Source organism: Balaenoptera borealis (assembly GCF_965194805.1).
Source record: "Balaenoptera borealis genome assembly, chromosome: X".
Lineage (NCBI taxonomy): Eukaryota > Metazoa > Chordata > Mammalia > Artiodactyla > Balaenopteridae > Balaenoptera > Balaenoptera borealis.
The window spans coordinates 61,881,999-61,901,839 of record NC_138881.1 but is presented as its reverse complement, the minus strand read 5'-3'; the positions used below and the strand labels follow the sequence as shown (position 1 = coordinate 61,901,839).

Genomic DNA, 19,841 nt, shown 5'->3' with positions numbered 1-19,841 from the left:
TTTCATATTCTTTTGAATGTTAATGATGCTGAATTTGTCACATTGGTTATATGTGGATTTATGCTTTATGACTAAGATTGCATAGCTTTTGGTAAAAAAAAAAAGTTAGGATCTATAGTTTCTTCACTGAAAGTCAAATATCAGCTAAGAAAAAAAAGCCAGGGAAAGGAATCCAGAATTCAGAAGTCAATTCCTATTTTATGTAAGTTTTGACAAGATTACATTTAGAAATATTTTGTTCAACAGCAGCTGTGCCCATCACCATATGCGATGGTTTGCACCTATGTTAAAAAGAAGATTAAGGTTATGCAATGTTTTCATCTGAGCATACTAGCTAAGATTTTTCTAAGATCGAAATAATTGTCAGCTTTCAAGATATTTTATGTTGGCTACAAATCTAAAAAAGGTGAAAGGAAACCTCTATGTTCCAAATGACAAAAGTTCAAGCTGAGGAGAAAAAACGTAGAAAGAAGATTTGACAAATGATAAATATAGTACAATGTAACATTCAGGATGGAATCCAAAAAATGTAATTAAAGGTAACTGCATACTTACATACTCCATCATATTGCTAGTTTCACATTTCCTTTTAGTCAACTTCCAGTGCAAAGCAAGCTAAGAAAGTAAAGTTTGTTAAGAATTTTGATAGCAATTTATACTAATTATTACCTACACATTTGAATAAATCACCAAACAACAATCCAGGAATAAGATACAAAACATTGCATTTAAAAATACTTTGTAAAGGGTATATATTAAAAATTGAGTATTAGTTCTCGAATCCATGCTTTTGTGGCCTGAAAAATTCCCATTTTTTCAATTTATTAATGGAAGTATGAATGGGACACTTACTTGCTTAAATTTTCTTACCTTGTGATATAATCTGTTATTTTCCCACTCTAACAACTTCTGAATTGATCTTCTGGTCTAAGAGAAAGAATCAAGACTTTGTTACAAGATGAATTGAAGAGCTTTGTAAACTATGTGTATCTATATTCTTCTGCTTACTTGTAAGATACCATTATTCTCTCCTCTTGTTTTTCTTTTCAAAATGAAATATGTACAAATTACTCTGTGTTGTGAGTACATTCGCTGGACTATTATAAAAACATTACCAGTACTCCTAGTAGTCCATTTATGAACCTAAATCTAGATTTTCATATACCTTTTCACAGGGTTACTTTTTTAATATACATGTAATATGCCAAGCTAATCTGATTACTCACAGAAAATTTTCCTATCAGAGCTCTTAGCACAATACCTGGCAAAGAGCAGTCAGTCAATGTCTACAGGTTGAATAAAACAAGCCAACATATATCAGAATTTCCACTGAAAAGAAATATAAAAACAGCCAGTAGGAAAACTTGTATTTAGAGGAAAAAATATAAACAACAGAAGCAGCACTGTAGTAAACAGGAGGACAGAGGACAAGTTTCTCCATCTGGAGTGCATATATTTTGCAAGGAGTAAGAAAAGTTTGCAAAATCTTCAAAAACATTAAAATTAAAGATTGTTAGGCATTTTTGATTTTTAAGAAAGGGTTTATAAGGTTTCTGATAAAAAAGGCTAGTAGGCATTGTTAAATTTTAAAACTACTCGTTAAATGATTTACAACCAGACTATATCTGACATGATTTCCAAAGCACCAACATAAGAAACTATTCTAACTGTTCAACCACGTAAGTTAACAATGACAATTGTATTCAGCTCATCTACAGTGGGCCAGATCAGCAACAATGCCAGTTAAAGTATACTACTGGGCCACTGTACTTGATACAATCTCTCTAAACAAAATCAGATGGGTAACAAATAAGGAAATTGAATGAGTAGTTATAAATCTTTCCACAAAGAAAACCCCAGGCCCGGATGGCTTCAATGATGAATTCTACCAAACAGTAAAAGAAGAAATAATACTATGAATATAAATGCAAAATTCTCAACAAAACACTAGCAATCATTATATCATGAACAAGTGGAATTTATCCTAGGAACACAAAAACAAAATGATGTAATACATTATATTAATAGACTAAAGAACAAAAACCACATGATCATCTTCATAAATTTAGAAAAAGCAATGGACAAAATACAGTACTCATTCATGATAAAAATCCTAAGAAAAACTAGGAATAAAAGGGAACTTCCACAACCTAATAAAGGGCATCTATGAAAAACCTACAGCTAACATCACACTAAATGGAGAGAGATTAAATATTTTCTTCCTAAGATTAGGAACAAGACAAGGATGTCTCCTCCCACTACTTTTATTCAACATCGTCCTAGATGTTATAGCCAGGGCAATTAGACAAAATAATAAATAAAAGGCATCCAAATTGGAAAAGGAAAAGTGAAACCATCTCCATTTGCAGACGACATGATCTTATATAGAGAAAACTCTAAGGAATCCACTAAAGCACTACTAGAACTAATAAATAAGTTCAGCAAATTTGCAAGAAACAAGATTGTGGTAGGTAGAATTCTGGCTTCCATGATCTTCACCTCCTGGAGTTACACCTGTGAATGTTACATTACATTGCAAAAAAACTCCTCCAGGAGTTACACCTGTGAATTGTTACATTACATTACACTGCAGGCATTACATTGCAAAAGGGACATTGCTGATATAATTAAAGTTACTAATCATTTGGCTTTAAAATAGGGAGATTATTTTAGATTATTTTGGCAGACCCAGTGTAATCCCATGAGCCCTTAAAAGCAGAGAATTTTTTCTGGCTGATGGAAGAATAGTCAGAGGGGTTTGAAACACAAGAAGTACTCAAACCACCATTGTTGGCTTTAAGATGGAAAGGTCACATAGAAAGTCTAAGGAAGAAATGATTTCTGCCAAAACCTGAATGAGCTTGGGAGTAAATTCTTTCCCAGAATCTCCAGAAAGGAATGCAGCCCTGCCAGCACCTTGATTTTGGTCTTGTGAGATCCTAATAAGAGAACCCAACTGAGCCAGCCACACTGTACCCAGACTTCTGACTGTGAAATAAAAGGGTGTTGTTTTAAGCCATTAAGTTTGTGGAAATTTGTTACGCTAGATAGAAAAGTAATACAAGGTTCAACACATAAAAATAAATTTTATTTCTATATACAAGCAAGGAACAATCTGAAAATGAAAGTAAAGGATCAATTCCATTCACAATAGATTTTTTCTTTTTATATGTTAATCCCATCCTCCTAATTCCTATTCACAATAGATTTAAGAATAAAATATTTAGGAATAAATTTAACATGAGAAGTATAAGATGTTTAAACTGAAAACTAAAAAACACTGTTAAAGGGAATTCCTTGGTGGTCCAGTGGTTAGGACTCTGTGCTTCCACTGCCGGGGGTCTGGGTTCGATCCCTGGTCATTGCTAAAATAAATTAAAGAAGAGGTAAATAAATGGAAAATATCCCATATGTATTCATGAATTATAAGACTCTTGTAATAGCATTTACAACATATGGTGATGGGAAAATTGGATATCCAAAAGAAAAATGATAAATTTGGACCCCTATCTCACACCATGCACAAAAACTAACTCAAAATGGATCAAAGACTGAATCATAAGAAATGAAACTTTAAAACAACTAGAAGAAAGCACAGGAGTACACCTCTGTAATCTTGAGTTAGGCAAAGCCCTCTTAGATATGATGTAAAAGGCACAAGCAAGAAAATTTTAAGAGATAAGTTTGACTTAATCAAATTAAATTTTTTGTGTGTCAAAGATACCATCAAGATAGTAAGAACCCATCCAGAATGCCAATGTGAGGACCTTATGGAAGTCTCTTCCCTGGAGAGACAACTATTAAATTTGTCAGTATTGGGCTTCCCTGGTGGCACAGTGGTTGAGAATCTGCCTGCCAATGCAGGGGACACGGGTTCGAGCCCTGGTCAGGGAAGATCCCACATGCTGCGGAGCAACTAGGCCCGTGAGCCACAACTACTGAGCCTGTGCATCTGGAGCTTGTGCTCCGCAACAAGAGAGGCCGCGATAGTGAGAGGCCCGCGCACCGCGATGAAGAGTGGCCCCCGCTTGCCGCAACTAGAGAAAGCCCTTGCACAGAAACGAAGACCCAACACAGCCATAAATAAATAAATAAATAAATAAATAAATAAATAAATAAAAATAAAAAGGAATTCCTTTAAAAAAATTTGTCAGTATTAGCAAGTACAATCATTCAAATGTTCTAGAGATTGATCAAAGGGTTTTCAACAGATTGAGAAGTATTCATTCAACAAAATCTATTGAAAATAAGTAAGAACAGTGGGAAGCCTTGGTATTGGAGCTAGGCACTATACTCATATCCACAGCTCTGCCTTGTGGAAGAACTGTTTAAGCAAGCTTGGGAGCTGAGTGTCAGGCAGTTCCCATATCTCCCAGATACCTAGAGGGGAACAGCTCTTCTGGGTAGTTTTGGCAGATGGTGAAAATAGGCAGATCCCATTTTCCACAGCTCTGTGTTATAGAAGGCCTATATCAAGTGGGTGGTGGCAGCAGGGCAGCACCCATTTCCCTACCTACAACTTCTGCAAAATAGGCAGCACAGTTGACGAAGAGTGCAGACCCCTTTCTGACACACATCTATATCGTGGTAGAGCTGTTATAGTTGGTTTGACAACTGAGTGGCAGTTCTTACCTTCCCAGCTTCCTAGGGCAGATATGTTCTGGGTTGATTTGACAGATGGGGAATATTAGCAGACCCCACTCTCCCTGGTTTTAGGTTAAAAAAAATCCACAGCTAACATCATACTAAATGGTGAAAGACTGAAAGCTTTTCCTCTAAGACAGAAAGAAGGCAATGATGCCCATGCTTGCCACTTCTATTCAACATATTACTGGAAATTCTAGACAGAGCAATTAAGCAAGAAAAGAAATAAAAGGCATCCAAATAAAAAGGAAGAAGTAAAATTATCTCTCTTTGCAGGTGACATTATCTTATGTGTAGCAAACCTTAAAGAATCCACAAAAAAACCTGTTAGAGTTGATGAACAAATTCAGGAACATTTCAGGATATGAAATCAACATGCAAAATTCAGTTGCATTTCTATACAAGAACAGCAAACAATTCAAAAGAGAAATTAAGAAAACAATTACGTTTCCAATAGTTTCAAAAAGAATAAAATACTTAATAAATTTAAGCAAGGAGGCAAAAGACTTGTACACATAAAGTTACAAAATGATGCTACAAGAAATTAAAGACCTAAATAAATGCAAAGAATCCTGTGTTCATGGATTGGAAGACTTAATATTGTTAAGATGACAATATCATCCAAAATGATCACAGATTCAATGCAATCCTTATCAGAATCCCAGTGACTTTTTCTATAGAAATAGAAAAATCCATCTTAAAATTCATATGGAATCCCAAGAGACTCCTATTAGCCAAAAAAATCTTGAAAATGAGAAACAAATATGAAGGACTCACATTTCCTGATTTCAAAACTTACTACAAGGCAACAATAACCAATAAGAATACAGTACTGAAATAAAGACATATAGACCAATGGAATAGAACAGAGAGCCCAGAAATGAACCCTCGAATATCCACAACAGATTTTTGACAAGAGTACCAACCATTCAATGGGGAAAAAGGACTTTTCAATAAATATTGCAAGGAAAACTGGATATCCATATGCAAAAGAATTAAGTTGGATCCTAAATTTACGCCATATGCAAAAATTAACTCAAAATGGATCAAAGAACTAAACATAGGAGTGACGACCATAAAAGTCTTAGAAGAAAACATAGGAGACAGTCTTCATGACACTGGATTTTGCAGTTATTTCTTAGATATGACACTGAAAGCCCAGGCAAAAAGGGGAGAATAGTTTAATTGAACTTCATCAAAATTAACATCTTTTATGCATCAAATGACACTGTCAATAGAGTGTGAAGAAAATCTAGAGGATGGCAGAAAATATTTGCAAATCACATATCTGATAAGGAATTAGTAACGAGAATATATATAAAACACCCACAACTCAACAATAAACAAACAAGGTAGTTACAAAATGGGCAAAGTAATATACAAATACCCTAACCTAATATACAAAGGGCCAATAAGCAAATGTAAAAATACTCAACACCACTAGTCATTAGAGAAATACAAATCAAAACCACAATGAGATATCACTTCACACTCATTAGGGTGGCTATTGTCAATAAAATGGAAAATAATGTATGTTGATCAGGATCTAGAGAAACTGGAAACCTTGTGCACAATTTACCAGAGTAGAAATGCAGGAGAAGAAAACTTTGTGGGAACTAGGACTAGGATAGCAATACCTGAACTTAAACTGATGAACTGTTGGAAGCTCAGTGGGACAAGTTTGAGAGTTCAAAATTCCAAAGGGGCCCAGTCTTGGCAGAGACTCCCACACTTTTATGACTTTTATTACCAGAAGCCCTATCAGGTTCTCACAGTGATTGCAGAAAAATCTCCTCATCTTCTGGCAGGAGAAAGGGAAGAAGAGTCACGTTTAAATATGCCCAGAACATTCTGTTCTTAACAAAGCCTGCTCTCAAGAGAAACTATTGTACCAGAGCCTAACCTACTGGGATATTACCAGAGCCCAACCAATCTTGGAGAAGGGAAATACACAATTCTAGCACCCTCTAGCTTTCCTGTCCCATGTAAAGGGGAAAACAAAACAAAACAAAATTGAGAAGCACTTGTGTAGGGCACAGCCCAGGAATACAGGCTCAATAAAAACCTTAAGCCTAATCATAATACTATAGAACACTTCTAGTCCCCCAGCACCTTGCCACTACATCAATAAGGCTTCTGTATTATAATATGAGGAATACAACTGAAAGAACTGTGCATCTCAGATGATATCTAAGAAGTCTATAGGGAAATCCAAGGAAAATAGGCCAGACAAAATCAAGGACACCAAGAAACATTTAGCCTTCTATTTCCAACAGCTACAGCAAACAGTAAACACAGCCAAATGAAAATAAAACCTCACTTTAAAGGCCCTATTTACCGCAGTTCCTTTCACTAGTGTATCATGTGTAGTTTTCAAACAAAAATTAGAAGTCATACTAAAAGACAAAAAAAGTTTGAAAAGGCAGAGCAAGCATCAGAACCAGACTCAGAAATGGCAGAGATGTAGAAATGATCAGACTGGGAATATAAATAAACTATGATAAATATACTACTTGCTCTAATGAAAAAAGTGGACAACATGAAAGAATAGATGGATAATGTTAGCAGAGAAATGGAAACTGTAAGAAAAATATCAAAAGGAAATGGTAGAAAGTCAAAATATCATAACAGAAATGAAGAATGCCTTTGATGGGCTCATCAATGACTGGACATGGCTGAGGAAACCATCGATGAAGATTGAAGATATATCAGTAGAAACTTCCAAAACTAAAAGAAAAAAAAGAAAAAAGACCAGAATATCCAAGAACTATGGGACAATTACAAAAGGGGCAATAGACCCATAATAGAAATAACAGAAGGTGAAGGGAGAAAGGAGCTGAGGAAATATTTAAAGCAATAATGACAACAGAATCCCCCCCAAATTAATGAAAGGCATCAAACTCATAGATTGAAAAAGCTCAGAGAATACAAAACTGGATAAATACCCACAAATCTACACCTAGTTATCTCATATTCAAACTGCAGAAGATCAAGGAAAAATCTTGAAAGAAGCCAGAGGGGAAAAATACCTTACATATAAAGGAGCAAGGATAAGAGTTGTATCAGACATCTCCTTAGAAACTATGCAAGCCAAGAAAAGAATGGAATGAAATATTTAAAATGTTAAAAGAAAAGTACTACCAACCTGGAATTCCATCCATACCCAGCAAAACTGTCCTTCAAAGATGAAGGAGAAATAAAGACTTTCTTAGATGAAAATTTGAGGGAATTCGTCACCCGTAGACCCACCTTGCAAGAAATGTTAAAATAAGTTCTTTAGAAAGAAGTAAAATGCTACAGATAAGAAACCTGGATCTATATAAAGGAAGAGTGTTAGAGAAGGAATAAATGAGGGCAAAATAAAATCTTTTATTTCTTCTATTCTCAACTGATCTAACAGGTAACAGTTTGTTAATAAAAATAATGTATTCCATGATTACAGCTTATGGATAAGTAATATGAATGGCAAAAAGGTTATAAGGAGGGGATGGGGTAGGAATTGCAAATATTCTGTAATAACGTAATTGTTCTACCTGGGAAGTGGTATTGTGTTATTTGAAAGTGGACCTGGATTAGTTGTATATGTATATATATTGCAAACTCTCTTTAGTGGGCAACCACTAAAAATATTAAAAAGTAGGATTATTGATATACTAAGGGAAGATAAAAAATGGTGTCATATAAAAATACTTAATTAAAACCAGAGAAGACAGAAAAAGACTGGAAGATAAAAATAGGAACAAAGAACAAGAGTAATGAATAGAAAACAGTAACAAACATGGTAAATATTAATCAAATTATATCAATAATTACTTTAAACATCAAAGGTATAAATACATCAATTAAAAAACAGATTGTCAGAATGGATCAAAAAATAAGACAACTATGTGCTGTCTACAAGAAACCCTCTTTAAATATAAAGACATACACAGACTAAAAGTAAAAGAATGGAGAAAGATATACCATAGTAACACTAATCAAAGGAAAGCTGGAGTCACTTTAGTAATTTTAGACAAAGCAGACTTCAGAGTAAGGAAAATTATCAGACATAAAGAGAGGTATTACATAATGATAAAGGGTCAATTTTCCAAGACATAACAATTCTTAATGTGTATATGCCTAACAAAAGAGCATCAAACTATGTGAGGCAAAAACTGACAGAACTTCAAGGAGAAATAGAGGAGTTGACTATATAGTTGGCGACCTCAACAGCCCTCTATCAGAAATAGATCAAGTAGGCAGAAAGTTGGTAAAGACACAGGTGAACTCAACAGCACCACTGATCTACTGGATATAACTGACATCTACAGACGACTTCATCTTACAACAGCAAATGACAGATTATCCTCAAGTTGATGTGGAACATATACCAAGACAGACCACATTCTGGGTCGTAAAACACATCTTAACAAATTTCAAAGAACAGAAATCACACAATGTATGCTCTCAGACCACAGTGGAATTAAACCAGAAATCAACAACAGAAAGATAGCTGGAAAATCCCCAAAACATCTGGAGATTAAACAGCACACTTCTATAATAACACATGGCTCAAGAAGAAATCTCAAGAGAAATTTAAAAATATTTTGAACTAAATGTAAATGAAAGCAAAACTTATCAAAATTTGTGGGATACAGTAAAAGCAGTAGCATTGAATGCATATAGTAGGAAAGAAGAAATACCTTAAATCAATCATATATGCTTGTACTTTAGGGAAAAAAAGAGCAAATTAAATCTAAAGCAAGAAGAAAAGAAATAATAAAAATTAGAGTAAAAATCAATGAAACTGATAATAGGACTTCAATAGAGAAAATCAACAAAATAAATAACTGGTTCTTTGAAAAGATCAGTAAAATTAATACACCTCTAGCCAGGTTAACTAAGAAAAAAAGATAGGAGACAAAAATGTTACAAAGTTTCAGAAATGAAATAGGGGTTATCACTACTGATGCCATGGACATTAAAAGGATAATACAGGAATATTATTAACAACTCTATGCCCATGAATTTGATAAGCTAGATGAAAAGGACTGATTATGTGAAAGACACAGTCTACTAAAACCCACACAAGGAGAAATAGACAATCTGGATAGGCCTATATCTATTAAAGAAACTGAGTCAATAATTAATAACCTCCCCAAGTAGAAAGTATTATGACCAGATGGGTTCAAACATTTAAGGAAGAAATTATACCAGTTCTGTACAATCTCTTCCAGAAAACAGAAGCAGAGGGAGTATTTCCTAATTCATTCTATGAGGCCAGTATTACCCTAATACCAGAACCAGACATAGGTATTATATGAAAAGAAAACTGCAGATCAATATTTCTTGTGAACATGGATGCAAAAACCGTATAAAACACTAGCAAAGAAATACAACAATGTATATACTACAATAAGTAGGGTTTATCTCAGGTATGCAAATCTGGTTCATCATTCAAAAATCAATTAATATGTAAGCCATCACATCAACAGGCTAAAAAAGAAAAATCACATAATCATATCAATAGATGCAGAAGAAACATCTGACAAAATCCAACACTCATTCATGATAAAAACTCTCAGCAAACTAGGAATAGAGGAACTTCTTCAAGTTGATAAAGAACATCTTACAAAAAACCTACAGCTAACATCATACTTGATGGTGAGAAACTCAAAGTTTCCCACTAAGATCAGGAACAAGGCAAGGATATTCCCTCTCACCATTGCTTTTCAACATCATTCTGGAAGTCCTAGATAATGCAATAAGACAAGAAAAAGAAAATAAAAGGTGTATATACTGAGAAAGAAGAAACAAAATTATCTTACTTCATAGATGACATGACTGTCTATGTAGAAAATCCTGAAAAATCAACAGAACTCCTTGAATTAATAAGCAATTATAGAAAGGTTCCAGGATACAAAGTATATTGGTATATATGATGATAGATTGGTATACATGATGGATACATGTCATTATATATTTGCCAAAACCCATAGAATGTACAACATAAAGAGTGAACTATAATGTAAACTAAGGACTTCAGTTAATAATAATGTGTCAATATTGGCTCATCAGTTTTAACAATTGTACTTCAATAGAGCAAGATGTTAATAATAGGGAAAATTGGGGGTTGAGTGAGGGAGATATATGGGAGCTCTTTTTTTCTCAATTTTTTTCTGTAAACCTAAAATTGTTCAAAAAATAGGCTATTAATTAAAATATTATATATAAAAAGTAAAGATGAAATGAAGATACTCTTAGATAAAAACTGAGAGGATCCATTCCCTGCAGACCTACCATATAAGAAATATTATGGGAAGTTCTTCAGGCTGAAACCAAGGTACGTCAGGTATTATTTTGAGTCCACACACAGGAAAAGATAAACTGAGAAGCTCAATGAATTCCAAGTAGGATAAACTCAAAGAGACCCATACTGAGAGAAACTATATTCAAACCTTTGAAAGCCAAAAACAAGAAGAAAACTCTTGAAAGCCGCAACAGAGAAGCAACTTGTTATGTACAAAGAGATACTCAATAGGATTAACAGCCAATTTCATATCAGCAACCATGAGGTTCAGAAGCAGTGGGATGACATATTTAAAGTGCTAAAAGAAAAAAAAAACCCTGTCATCCAAGATTTCTATACTTGGCAAAACTATCCTTTCAAAAAAGGAGAAATTAAGACATTCCCAGGTAAGCACTGAGGGAGTTCACTGCTATTAGAATTGCCTGTAAGAAATGCTGAAAAGAGTCCTTCAGGCTAAAATGAAAGAACACTGGACAATAACTCAAGCAACATGATAAAGTAAAGAACACTAGTAAAAGTAACTGCATAAATAAATATAAAAACCAACATTGTTCTGTTTTTGTTTTGGAACTTCTATTTTCTTCCTATATGATCTAAAAGACAAATGTATAAAATGGTAATTATAAATCTATGTTAATGAACACACAATATATAAGATGTAATTTGTGATAATAACATATATGGGGAGGCATGTAGATGCACAGGAGCAGAATCTGTATATTACTGAAGTTAAAATGCTATTATTAATTCAAACTAGTGTGTTACAAGTTTAAGATATTAATTATAATCCCAAGGGTAACAACTAAGAAAATAGCTAAAAAATATATACAAAAGAAATGAGAAGGCACATGGTGCACTACAAAAATCAATTAAATATAAAATAGGGAAGTAATGGAGTTGTTTTCCAGCTCCATTATCAGAAATGACAAAAGACAAAATGGCAAAAGTCCTCCCTTATCTGTTACAGACTGAATTATATTCTCCCCAAATTCATATATTCAAGTGTCACAACCACCAGTACCTGAGAATGTGACCTTATTTGGAGATATGGTTTTTAAAGTGGTAATTAAGCTAAAATGAGATGATTAGAGTATGCCCTAATCCAGTATGACTGGTGTCCTAATAAGAAGAGATTAGGACACAGACATGTATAGAGGGAAGGCCAGGTGAAGACCCAGGGAGAAAAATGGCCATCCACAAGCCAATGGGAGAAGCCTCAGAAAATAAACATCAACTTTCCCAACACCTTGACCTCAGACTTACAGCCTCTAGAACTGTGAGAAAATACATTTCTGTTGGCTAAACCACCTAGTTTGTGGTACTTAATTAAGGCAGCCCTGGCAAACTAATATATTATCATCAATCACTTTAAATGCAAATAGATTAAACTCTCAATTAAAAGGGAGAGATTTGCAGAATGGGTTTAAAAACACGATCCATTTAAAGACCTAAATGTAAGACCCGGACACTATAAAACTCTTTAGAGGAAAACATAGGAAGAACACTCTTTGACATAAATCACAGCAAGATCTTTTTTGACCCATCTCCTAGATTAATGGAAATAAAAACAGAAATAAACAAATGGGACCTAATGAAACTTAAAAGCTTTTGCACAGCAAAGGAAACCATGAACAAGACAAAAAGACAACCCTCAGAATGGGAGAAAATAGTTGCAAACCAATCTATGGACAAAGGATTAATCTCCAAAATATACAAACAGCTCATGCAGTTCAATATCAAAAAACAAACAACCCAATCAAAAAATGGGCAGAAGACCTAAATAGACATTTCTCCAAAGAAGACATACAGATGGCCAAGAGGCACATGAAAAGATGCTCAACATCACTAATTATCAGAGAAATGCAAATCAAAACTACAATGAGGTATCACCTCACACCAGTCAGAATGGCCATCATCAGAAAATCTACAAACAATAAATGCTGGAGAGGGTGTGGAGAAAAGGGAACCCTCTTGCACTGTTGGTGGGAATGTAAATTGATACAGCCACTATGGAGAACAGTATGGAGGTTCCTTAAAAAACTAAAAATAGAATTACCATATGACCCAGCAATCCCACTACTGGGCATATACCCAGAGAAAACCATAATTCAAAAAGACACATGCACTCCAATGCTCACTGCAGCACTATTTACAATAGCCAGGTCATGGAAGCAACCTAAATGTCCATCAACAGAGGAATGGGTAAAGAAGATGTGGTACATGCATACAATGGAATATTACTCAGCCATAAAAAGGAATGAAATTGGGTCATTTGTAGAGACATGGATGGACTTAGAGAGTGTCATACAGAGTGAAGTAAGTCAGAAAGAGAAAAACAAATACCGTATGCTAACACATATATGTGGAATCTAGAAAAATGGTACAGATGAACCAGTTTGCAAGGCAGAAATAGAGACACAGATGTAGAGAACAAACGTATGGACACCAAGGGGGGGAAGGGGGGGTGGAATGAACTGGGAGATTGGGATTGACATATATACACTAATATGTATAAAATAGATAACTAATGAGAACCTGCTGTATAGCACAGGGAACTCTATCTACTTCACTTTGCTATACAGTAGAAACTAACACAACATTGTAAAACAACTACATCCCAATAAAAAAAAGAAAAGAAATCTTAACATAACATGGTAACACAAAAACAAAAAACCAAACAAACAAAAAAATATGATCCATGAGTCTACATGAGACTCAGTTTAGATTCAAAGACACAAGTAGGTTGAAAGTGAGAGGTCAGAAAAAGATTTTCCATGTTAATGGTAACCAGAAAAAGAGCTGGGATAGATGATATCAGACAAAATAGATTTTAAGTAAAAAAAAATGTTACAAGAGAAAAAGATGGACACTATTATGTCTTAATATGCTCAGGCTACTATGACAAAAGACCATATCCTAGGTGGCTTAAACAACAGTTCTGGAGTATGGGAAGTCTTAGATCAGAGTGTCAGCATGGTTGGTTGGGTTCTGGTGGGAGCCCTTTTCCTTATAGAAGAACAACTTATAGTTGTCTATAAGTTCCTTATAGACAACTTCCTTGTTGCTCACATGGTAGAGAGATAGAGAGCAGCCTCTCTATTTTTTTCTTATAAGGGCACTAATTCCACCATGAGGACCCCACCCTCATGACTTCATCTAAACCTAAGTACCTCCCAAAGGCCAAAATACCAACCACCCCCAAATACCATCATATTAGAGGGGAGGGCGGCAACATATGACTTTTGAGGGAACACAAACATTAATTCCATAACAATATATATTGATGAAAATATAAATCTTTCAAGAAGAAATGACAATTATAAATATATACACAAATAACAACAGACCTGCAAAATACATGAAGCAAAAACTGACAAATCTGAAGGGAGAAATAGATATTTCTACAATAATAGTTAGGACTTCAATACCCCACTTTCAATAATGGATAGAACAACTTTGCAGAGCAGTAAAGAAAGGCAGGGCTTGAACAACACTGTCAACCAACTAGATCTAACAGACATATACAGAACCCTCCACCCCATAACAATATAATACAAATTTCTTCTCAAGTATACATGGAGTATTCTCCAGGATAGGCCATATGTTATGCCACAAAACAAGCCTCAATAAATAAAAAAAAAGATTAAAACCATACAAAGTATCTTCTCCAATAACAATGGAATGAAATTAGAAATCATAAGGAAAACAACATTATGTTCATGTTGTAAGACTGAGATAACAGTCCCTTCCCTCTGAACATCCCTCTCAGTTTAGCAAATATTATAGCAAAAAAGATAAATGTTAAAAGTAATTTCAAATTTAAGGATGGTGGCAGGATTAGGCCTGAAAATTGACTGTAATATCACAGTGGTAAATGTAAGAATGGGTAAACAAAGACCTTCATTTCATATGTCATGTAAGCTTAGAATCCTACCAGAGCCAAGAGAGACTAGGAGCAGCTCAGGGCATTCTGGTCTGTATTTCTTTTCTTTCAACTAATTTGCTGGAAAAAAATGTCCATGATGTATACTGGCAAAAAAAAAAAAAAAAAAAGTTCACAAGGCAGACTGTTTACAAAGAAGTTCTTTTCTTGGAAACATTTTACAATCATTCATTTACACAGCAACCTTGTGACACAGGGCAGATTAATCATATTATTTCCGTTTTATTTTGTGGATAAACACAGACGTGACTTCTATGAAGCTAGATACCCTGTTAGAAATGGCTAGAGCCATTTTTAAATTGTTGTATTTTATTTTTTATTTCTCCATGTGGACAAAAAAAAGCAGTGAGGGGCCTTAAATCTCTTCATCATCACAACCACCATAAAAGTAACTAATATTATCTGGATTTTATAGGTGAGGAAATTGAGGCTCCAGAAAGGACAGTGTCTTGTACAAGGTTACCAGCATGTGCTTGGTGCTTCATTGTCTAGTGTGTTAACATAGTATGTACAAAATCAACGGCCATAACTATAAAGTGTACAGAGCAAGGCAGATAATGTAAACGCTGCGTAGTTCTATGGTGAACCAGAGACCACGTGTCCTATTTAAAGGAAGGAGCCACCACTCAGCAAGGGCCAATTGCTGAAATATAGTCATGTGGGTCCAATACTGTCAGAGCTTTAGATTTTACAAGAGACGCTGGCTGTTTCAAATTTTGCTTTAAATATTCTAATTTTTAAATGTTGGCAACTGATTTAAATGTTTAAAAAACAGAGTGGGCTGGATTTAGCCCACAGGACAACTGTTTGCATATCTGTACTAAATAAACTTTTTAAAACTGACAGATTAGTGATCTAAGAATACACTGATGCCTCAATTTCAATATGAATTCCTAACCAAAGTAGTGGGAGATGGGGAGAAATCACAGCATCAGTATTAATTTCATATCAGTAGTGATCATAGTAAAATACATGACTGAATAAATTGTTTCTATTTCAGGCCTTGTGGCGGAGGTATTAATAAAGAGGCAAATACGTAAACAGGTCATCAGAAAAAAAGATCCTGGATAATATTAAAACCAAAAACTCTCTTCTTAAGTAATTGAAATTGGCTATATTTGTGTAATGAAAAAATCCCATAATTAATTCACATTGAGGCTTTAAAAATAATGAGGATGGATAGGAGTAATATTGATTTGTAACTTTTAAAAGATATGACAATTAAAGAAAGAAATTTATGCTGTCATTTTTTTAACTTATAGAAAGCCATTTGAGAACATTGTTCATGCTTTGACAAACAATAAACTAAGCTCTATTTAAAATAAAGCTCTGATCTACTGGTAGTGACCAAGAGAATTAATAAAATGTCTAATTTTCCATTCAAAAAGTTATAGGGGTGGCAGTATTTTATTATTTGTTTTTTTGAAGTAGACATTAAGGAGGGCAAGAGAAAGATGGAGAGGAAAATGTAATGAGTACTTGTTGGGAATCTTTGGTTTATGAAACAACTGCATCACTAATTATACCCCCACAAGGTGCTGTGATGTTGAAGTAGGCTAATTATTATTTAGAAGTTTAAATGAAATCATCAGTGTGGTACAGGGAAAATAACTGTAGGTAAAATGAATTAATTTTCCTCATTGGCTTCAATTTAAAAGTTTAAAAATACCTTCCCACTGGGGGAAAAAATCATTCTAAAGATCAAAATAAAATTTTAAAGAAGACGAGATAAATGTAGTAGTCTTAAATCCATGACATAACTGGTAATGTCATGTCAGAATGTTATTTCGACATGTTCAAAACTAACAAGGATTTCCCCTACCAACTTTGTAGATTACTCTCACTTCTGCTTTTCTTCAGATCAGAAGAAACTCTCCCATATACCTGTGGCTTGGAAATACTTTAAATCATAGCTTCAGGTTTTGTAAAAAGAATAAGTAGCCCAGTCACATTTATATTTACTTAAGTACTCCACTTACTTTGTACTTATTTAAAATAATGATTGGAACCCATATTAAGCGATAAAGCGTTGATAAAGGTTGGACAAATGACTTAATCTCTCTGACCCTGAGTTTCTTTATATCTAGAATGAGGACAGCATTGTTATGAGAATTTAATAAATTCTGTAAAGTACTTGGCACAAAGCAAGTGCTCAATAAACATTAGCTCATTATTATTACACAATAAAATGGTTACTCACTCTTTTGTTGAGACAAATAACGGGCCACAGGCTGCAACCCAGTGTGCAACAGCAGCAGAGACAACCACACAGCAGCCATTTCACATTGACTGGGAGAGCCTTTTTCAAACATGCATTCACACGGCCAATGCTGGTCTTAAATTCTTCTGGGGCCACCTACAACAAGGGTGCAATCTTTAACAGTCTGTGGGCAGCTTTCTACTATTTATCTCTAAATCTAAAGAAAATGTTTGTCTTATTACAAGTACTTTAAGGAATTACACGTCTAAATATATTTCCTCACTATCTTTCCCTATAAATATGTATTACATACTCCTGGATGACATTAGAAAGCAAAACAATATAATTTCATGTTTACAGAACTTATTCTTATGTTCGAAAACAATCTTTTGAAATTACCAACAATAAAGTGACAACAGTAAAATTGGTGGTAAAGGATACCTGTCAAGCAGTTTTCTTACAAATATTCTCATTATTAAAGCAATATTATTTATAGTCTTCAGTCACTCAGACTAAAGGTTGAGTAAGACTAGAAGCATAACACAACAATAAAACCTAAATACTACCAGAGTAAATAGAATTAAATTTAGACCTCGGCAATATTTCTGGATTATCTTTAAAAAGGCAACTCTCAAACCTTTTCTCCCTGGCAAATTTACAAGATAACAATTTTAACACTTGCCATTGTTTGTAGGGAAAAGCTACACTAACAAAAGACAGTGAGGAGTGATCACATTCAAAAAACAGTCTTAATATTAGCATAAAATGGACTCATAGCTGCTATAAATTTTAGAAGTTCAGAGATCCTTAAATATACAAATTTAATATTTTTAATTACTACCTCCATTCCTAGAAGTGGCTGCTTGTGCCTCTCTGTAAACAATGACAAAGTCAGTTCAAAGGCAAGAGCATGACAGGCGTAATTAGATTTATACCAAAAACTCTGCTTGAAGGTTATACGATTCATAGGTATACTAAAAATAGTTTGCTTTCAGTGAAATCACATTTCTGGATCACAAAAATGATTCCCTTTCATTTAGAAAGCTGTCACACTGTAAAATCTATGGGAAAAAAATTCTGCCATCTGGTTGTGCAAGCAAAAATTATGAAATTGTTAGGAAAAATAAGCTGCTGTAAAATAAAACCCCCACTAGCACGTTTGGTATCAAAAATACAGAGCTTTATAACTCTTCCAAGTAAAAACTGTATTAGAGGAATCAATTTATTACATTTTTGTCTTTTAATAAACATGTCTTAGAATCAATACTACAATACATACCTATTAGCAGAAGTTAGAAAGATACATGACCACAGAATTCAGTACCATCATGATTTAAACATTAAATAATTATATTAGCTTTATTAGAATTGTTCATGCCACCCAATAATGTTAATCGCTTAACCTATAAATTAGATTTTCTTCCTAATATGTTAACAAGTTGTGAAATTGTAAGGCTCAAAACTGTATTTACAGGAGGAAACTAAACTGATTTCATTCTCCAATATGACCTAAAGACAATCACTGAGTGAAAAGAATTCCAAATAAATGACTAAATATCTGGAGTAAATATGAAAATAAATTCAGAGAACCATGGCTTATAACTGAAAATAGAAAACACCAACAGGCTAAGCACATTAAGACAACAAGTCAAGATCTAGATTCTAGTTTCTTATTAGTTATAAAAAATCCTAGGTAAGTTCATTTAATTTTTGTGAGTTTTAGTCTCCCATCTATAAAGTGAAATAAATAATTTGTCTATTACATACCTCACAGGGAATGGAAATTATACCTTAGAAAGGACCTCCTAACTAGAATGCTTTGAGAAAGGAAGTAAGTGAATCATATCTGACTAGATTTGGAGAAAGAAAAGCAAAGCTCTTTTTTGCATGGAGTATCACCTGAAGGTTTGGATCAGGTAACTTAATACTCCACAGCTTTGCTACACAGTCTCTTATAAACAAAAGGATAAACTGCTACATTTAGAATGCAAATTTAATGCTTTTCAATTCTTTAGAGAAAAGACGTTCTTTTTAAAATCAAGGTACCAAGTTGCTATCTTAAAATTTACCTCTCAAACAGTGATATTCAACTTCTTTTTTTCCTAGTTAACCACTGAGCAAGCAAATGGAAGTTAAAATAAGGAAAATATATTTACATATTTAGCTGTAATCTGTAATATAACATTATTATCAATTTTCTTTAAACTGTGTATCCAGAAACACTAATACATTTTTTAAATATGGCAAATTTTGATATAAACTCATAAAATTATTAAATCTGTCCATTTACAAATTTAAGTGCTTGCAATTAGAATTTAAATTTATGTTTAAAAAGTAAAATTTGTATTTAAAACTTTTATTTAAAAGCGTGTAAGCACAGACGAGAAAAAGTAAAGAATGAGGCTAAAGTCAGAAATGAATCAATCCAAAATGTAAAAGTTGATTTTTGTTTAAAACACTGTGAATGAAGTAAATTATATGCCAAGGTATATAAAATTTGTTATAAGATTTATCTTTCATTACATGCTTCTGGAAATGAATTAACAAAAGCATTTCTAAAATGTGGCAATTTTCCTTCTTCCCCACCAATACTTTCCACTTTTAACACATAATATTCACAGTTTGTACTCTCTTACTATGGACAAATTAAAAACTAAAACATTCAAGTTACTAAAAATGAGAATTCAAAATTTTTGAAGTCATAACAGAAACATATTGAAAAGAAAACTTTTACTAGAATTTCAAAGAATAAACTAAAATCTTCA

General features: G+C 33.7%; 1 protein-coding gene across 2 annotated transcripts in view; it reads right to left on the bottom strand.

The window, feature by feature from the left end:
• The window catches only part of CHIC1 (cysteine rich hydrophobic domain 1), a 436,141-nt gene that overhangs the window by 402,231 nt on the left and 14,069 nt on the right, over positions 1-19,841 (bottom strand). For both annotated transcript variants that reach the window (XM_082377544.1, XM_082377545.1), the window contains exons 3-5: positions 17,077-17,232; positions 871-927; positions 556-615 (exon numbers count right to left, since the gene is read on the bottom strand). In XM_082377544.1, the coding sequence (XP_082233670.1) occupies positions 556-615; positions 871-927; positions 17,077-17,232 (273 nt within the window). The remainder of the gene's footprint in view (positions 1-555; positions 616-870; positions 928-17,076; positions 17,233-19,841) is intronic.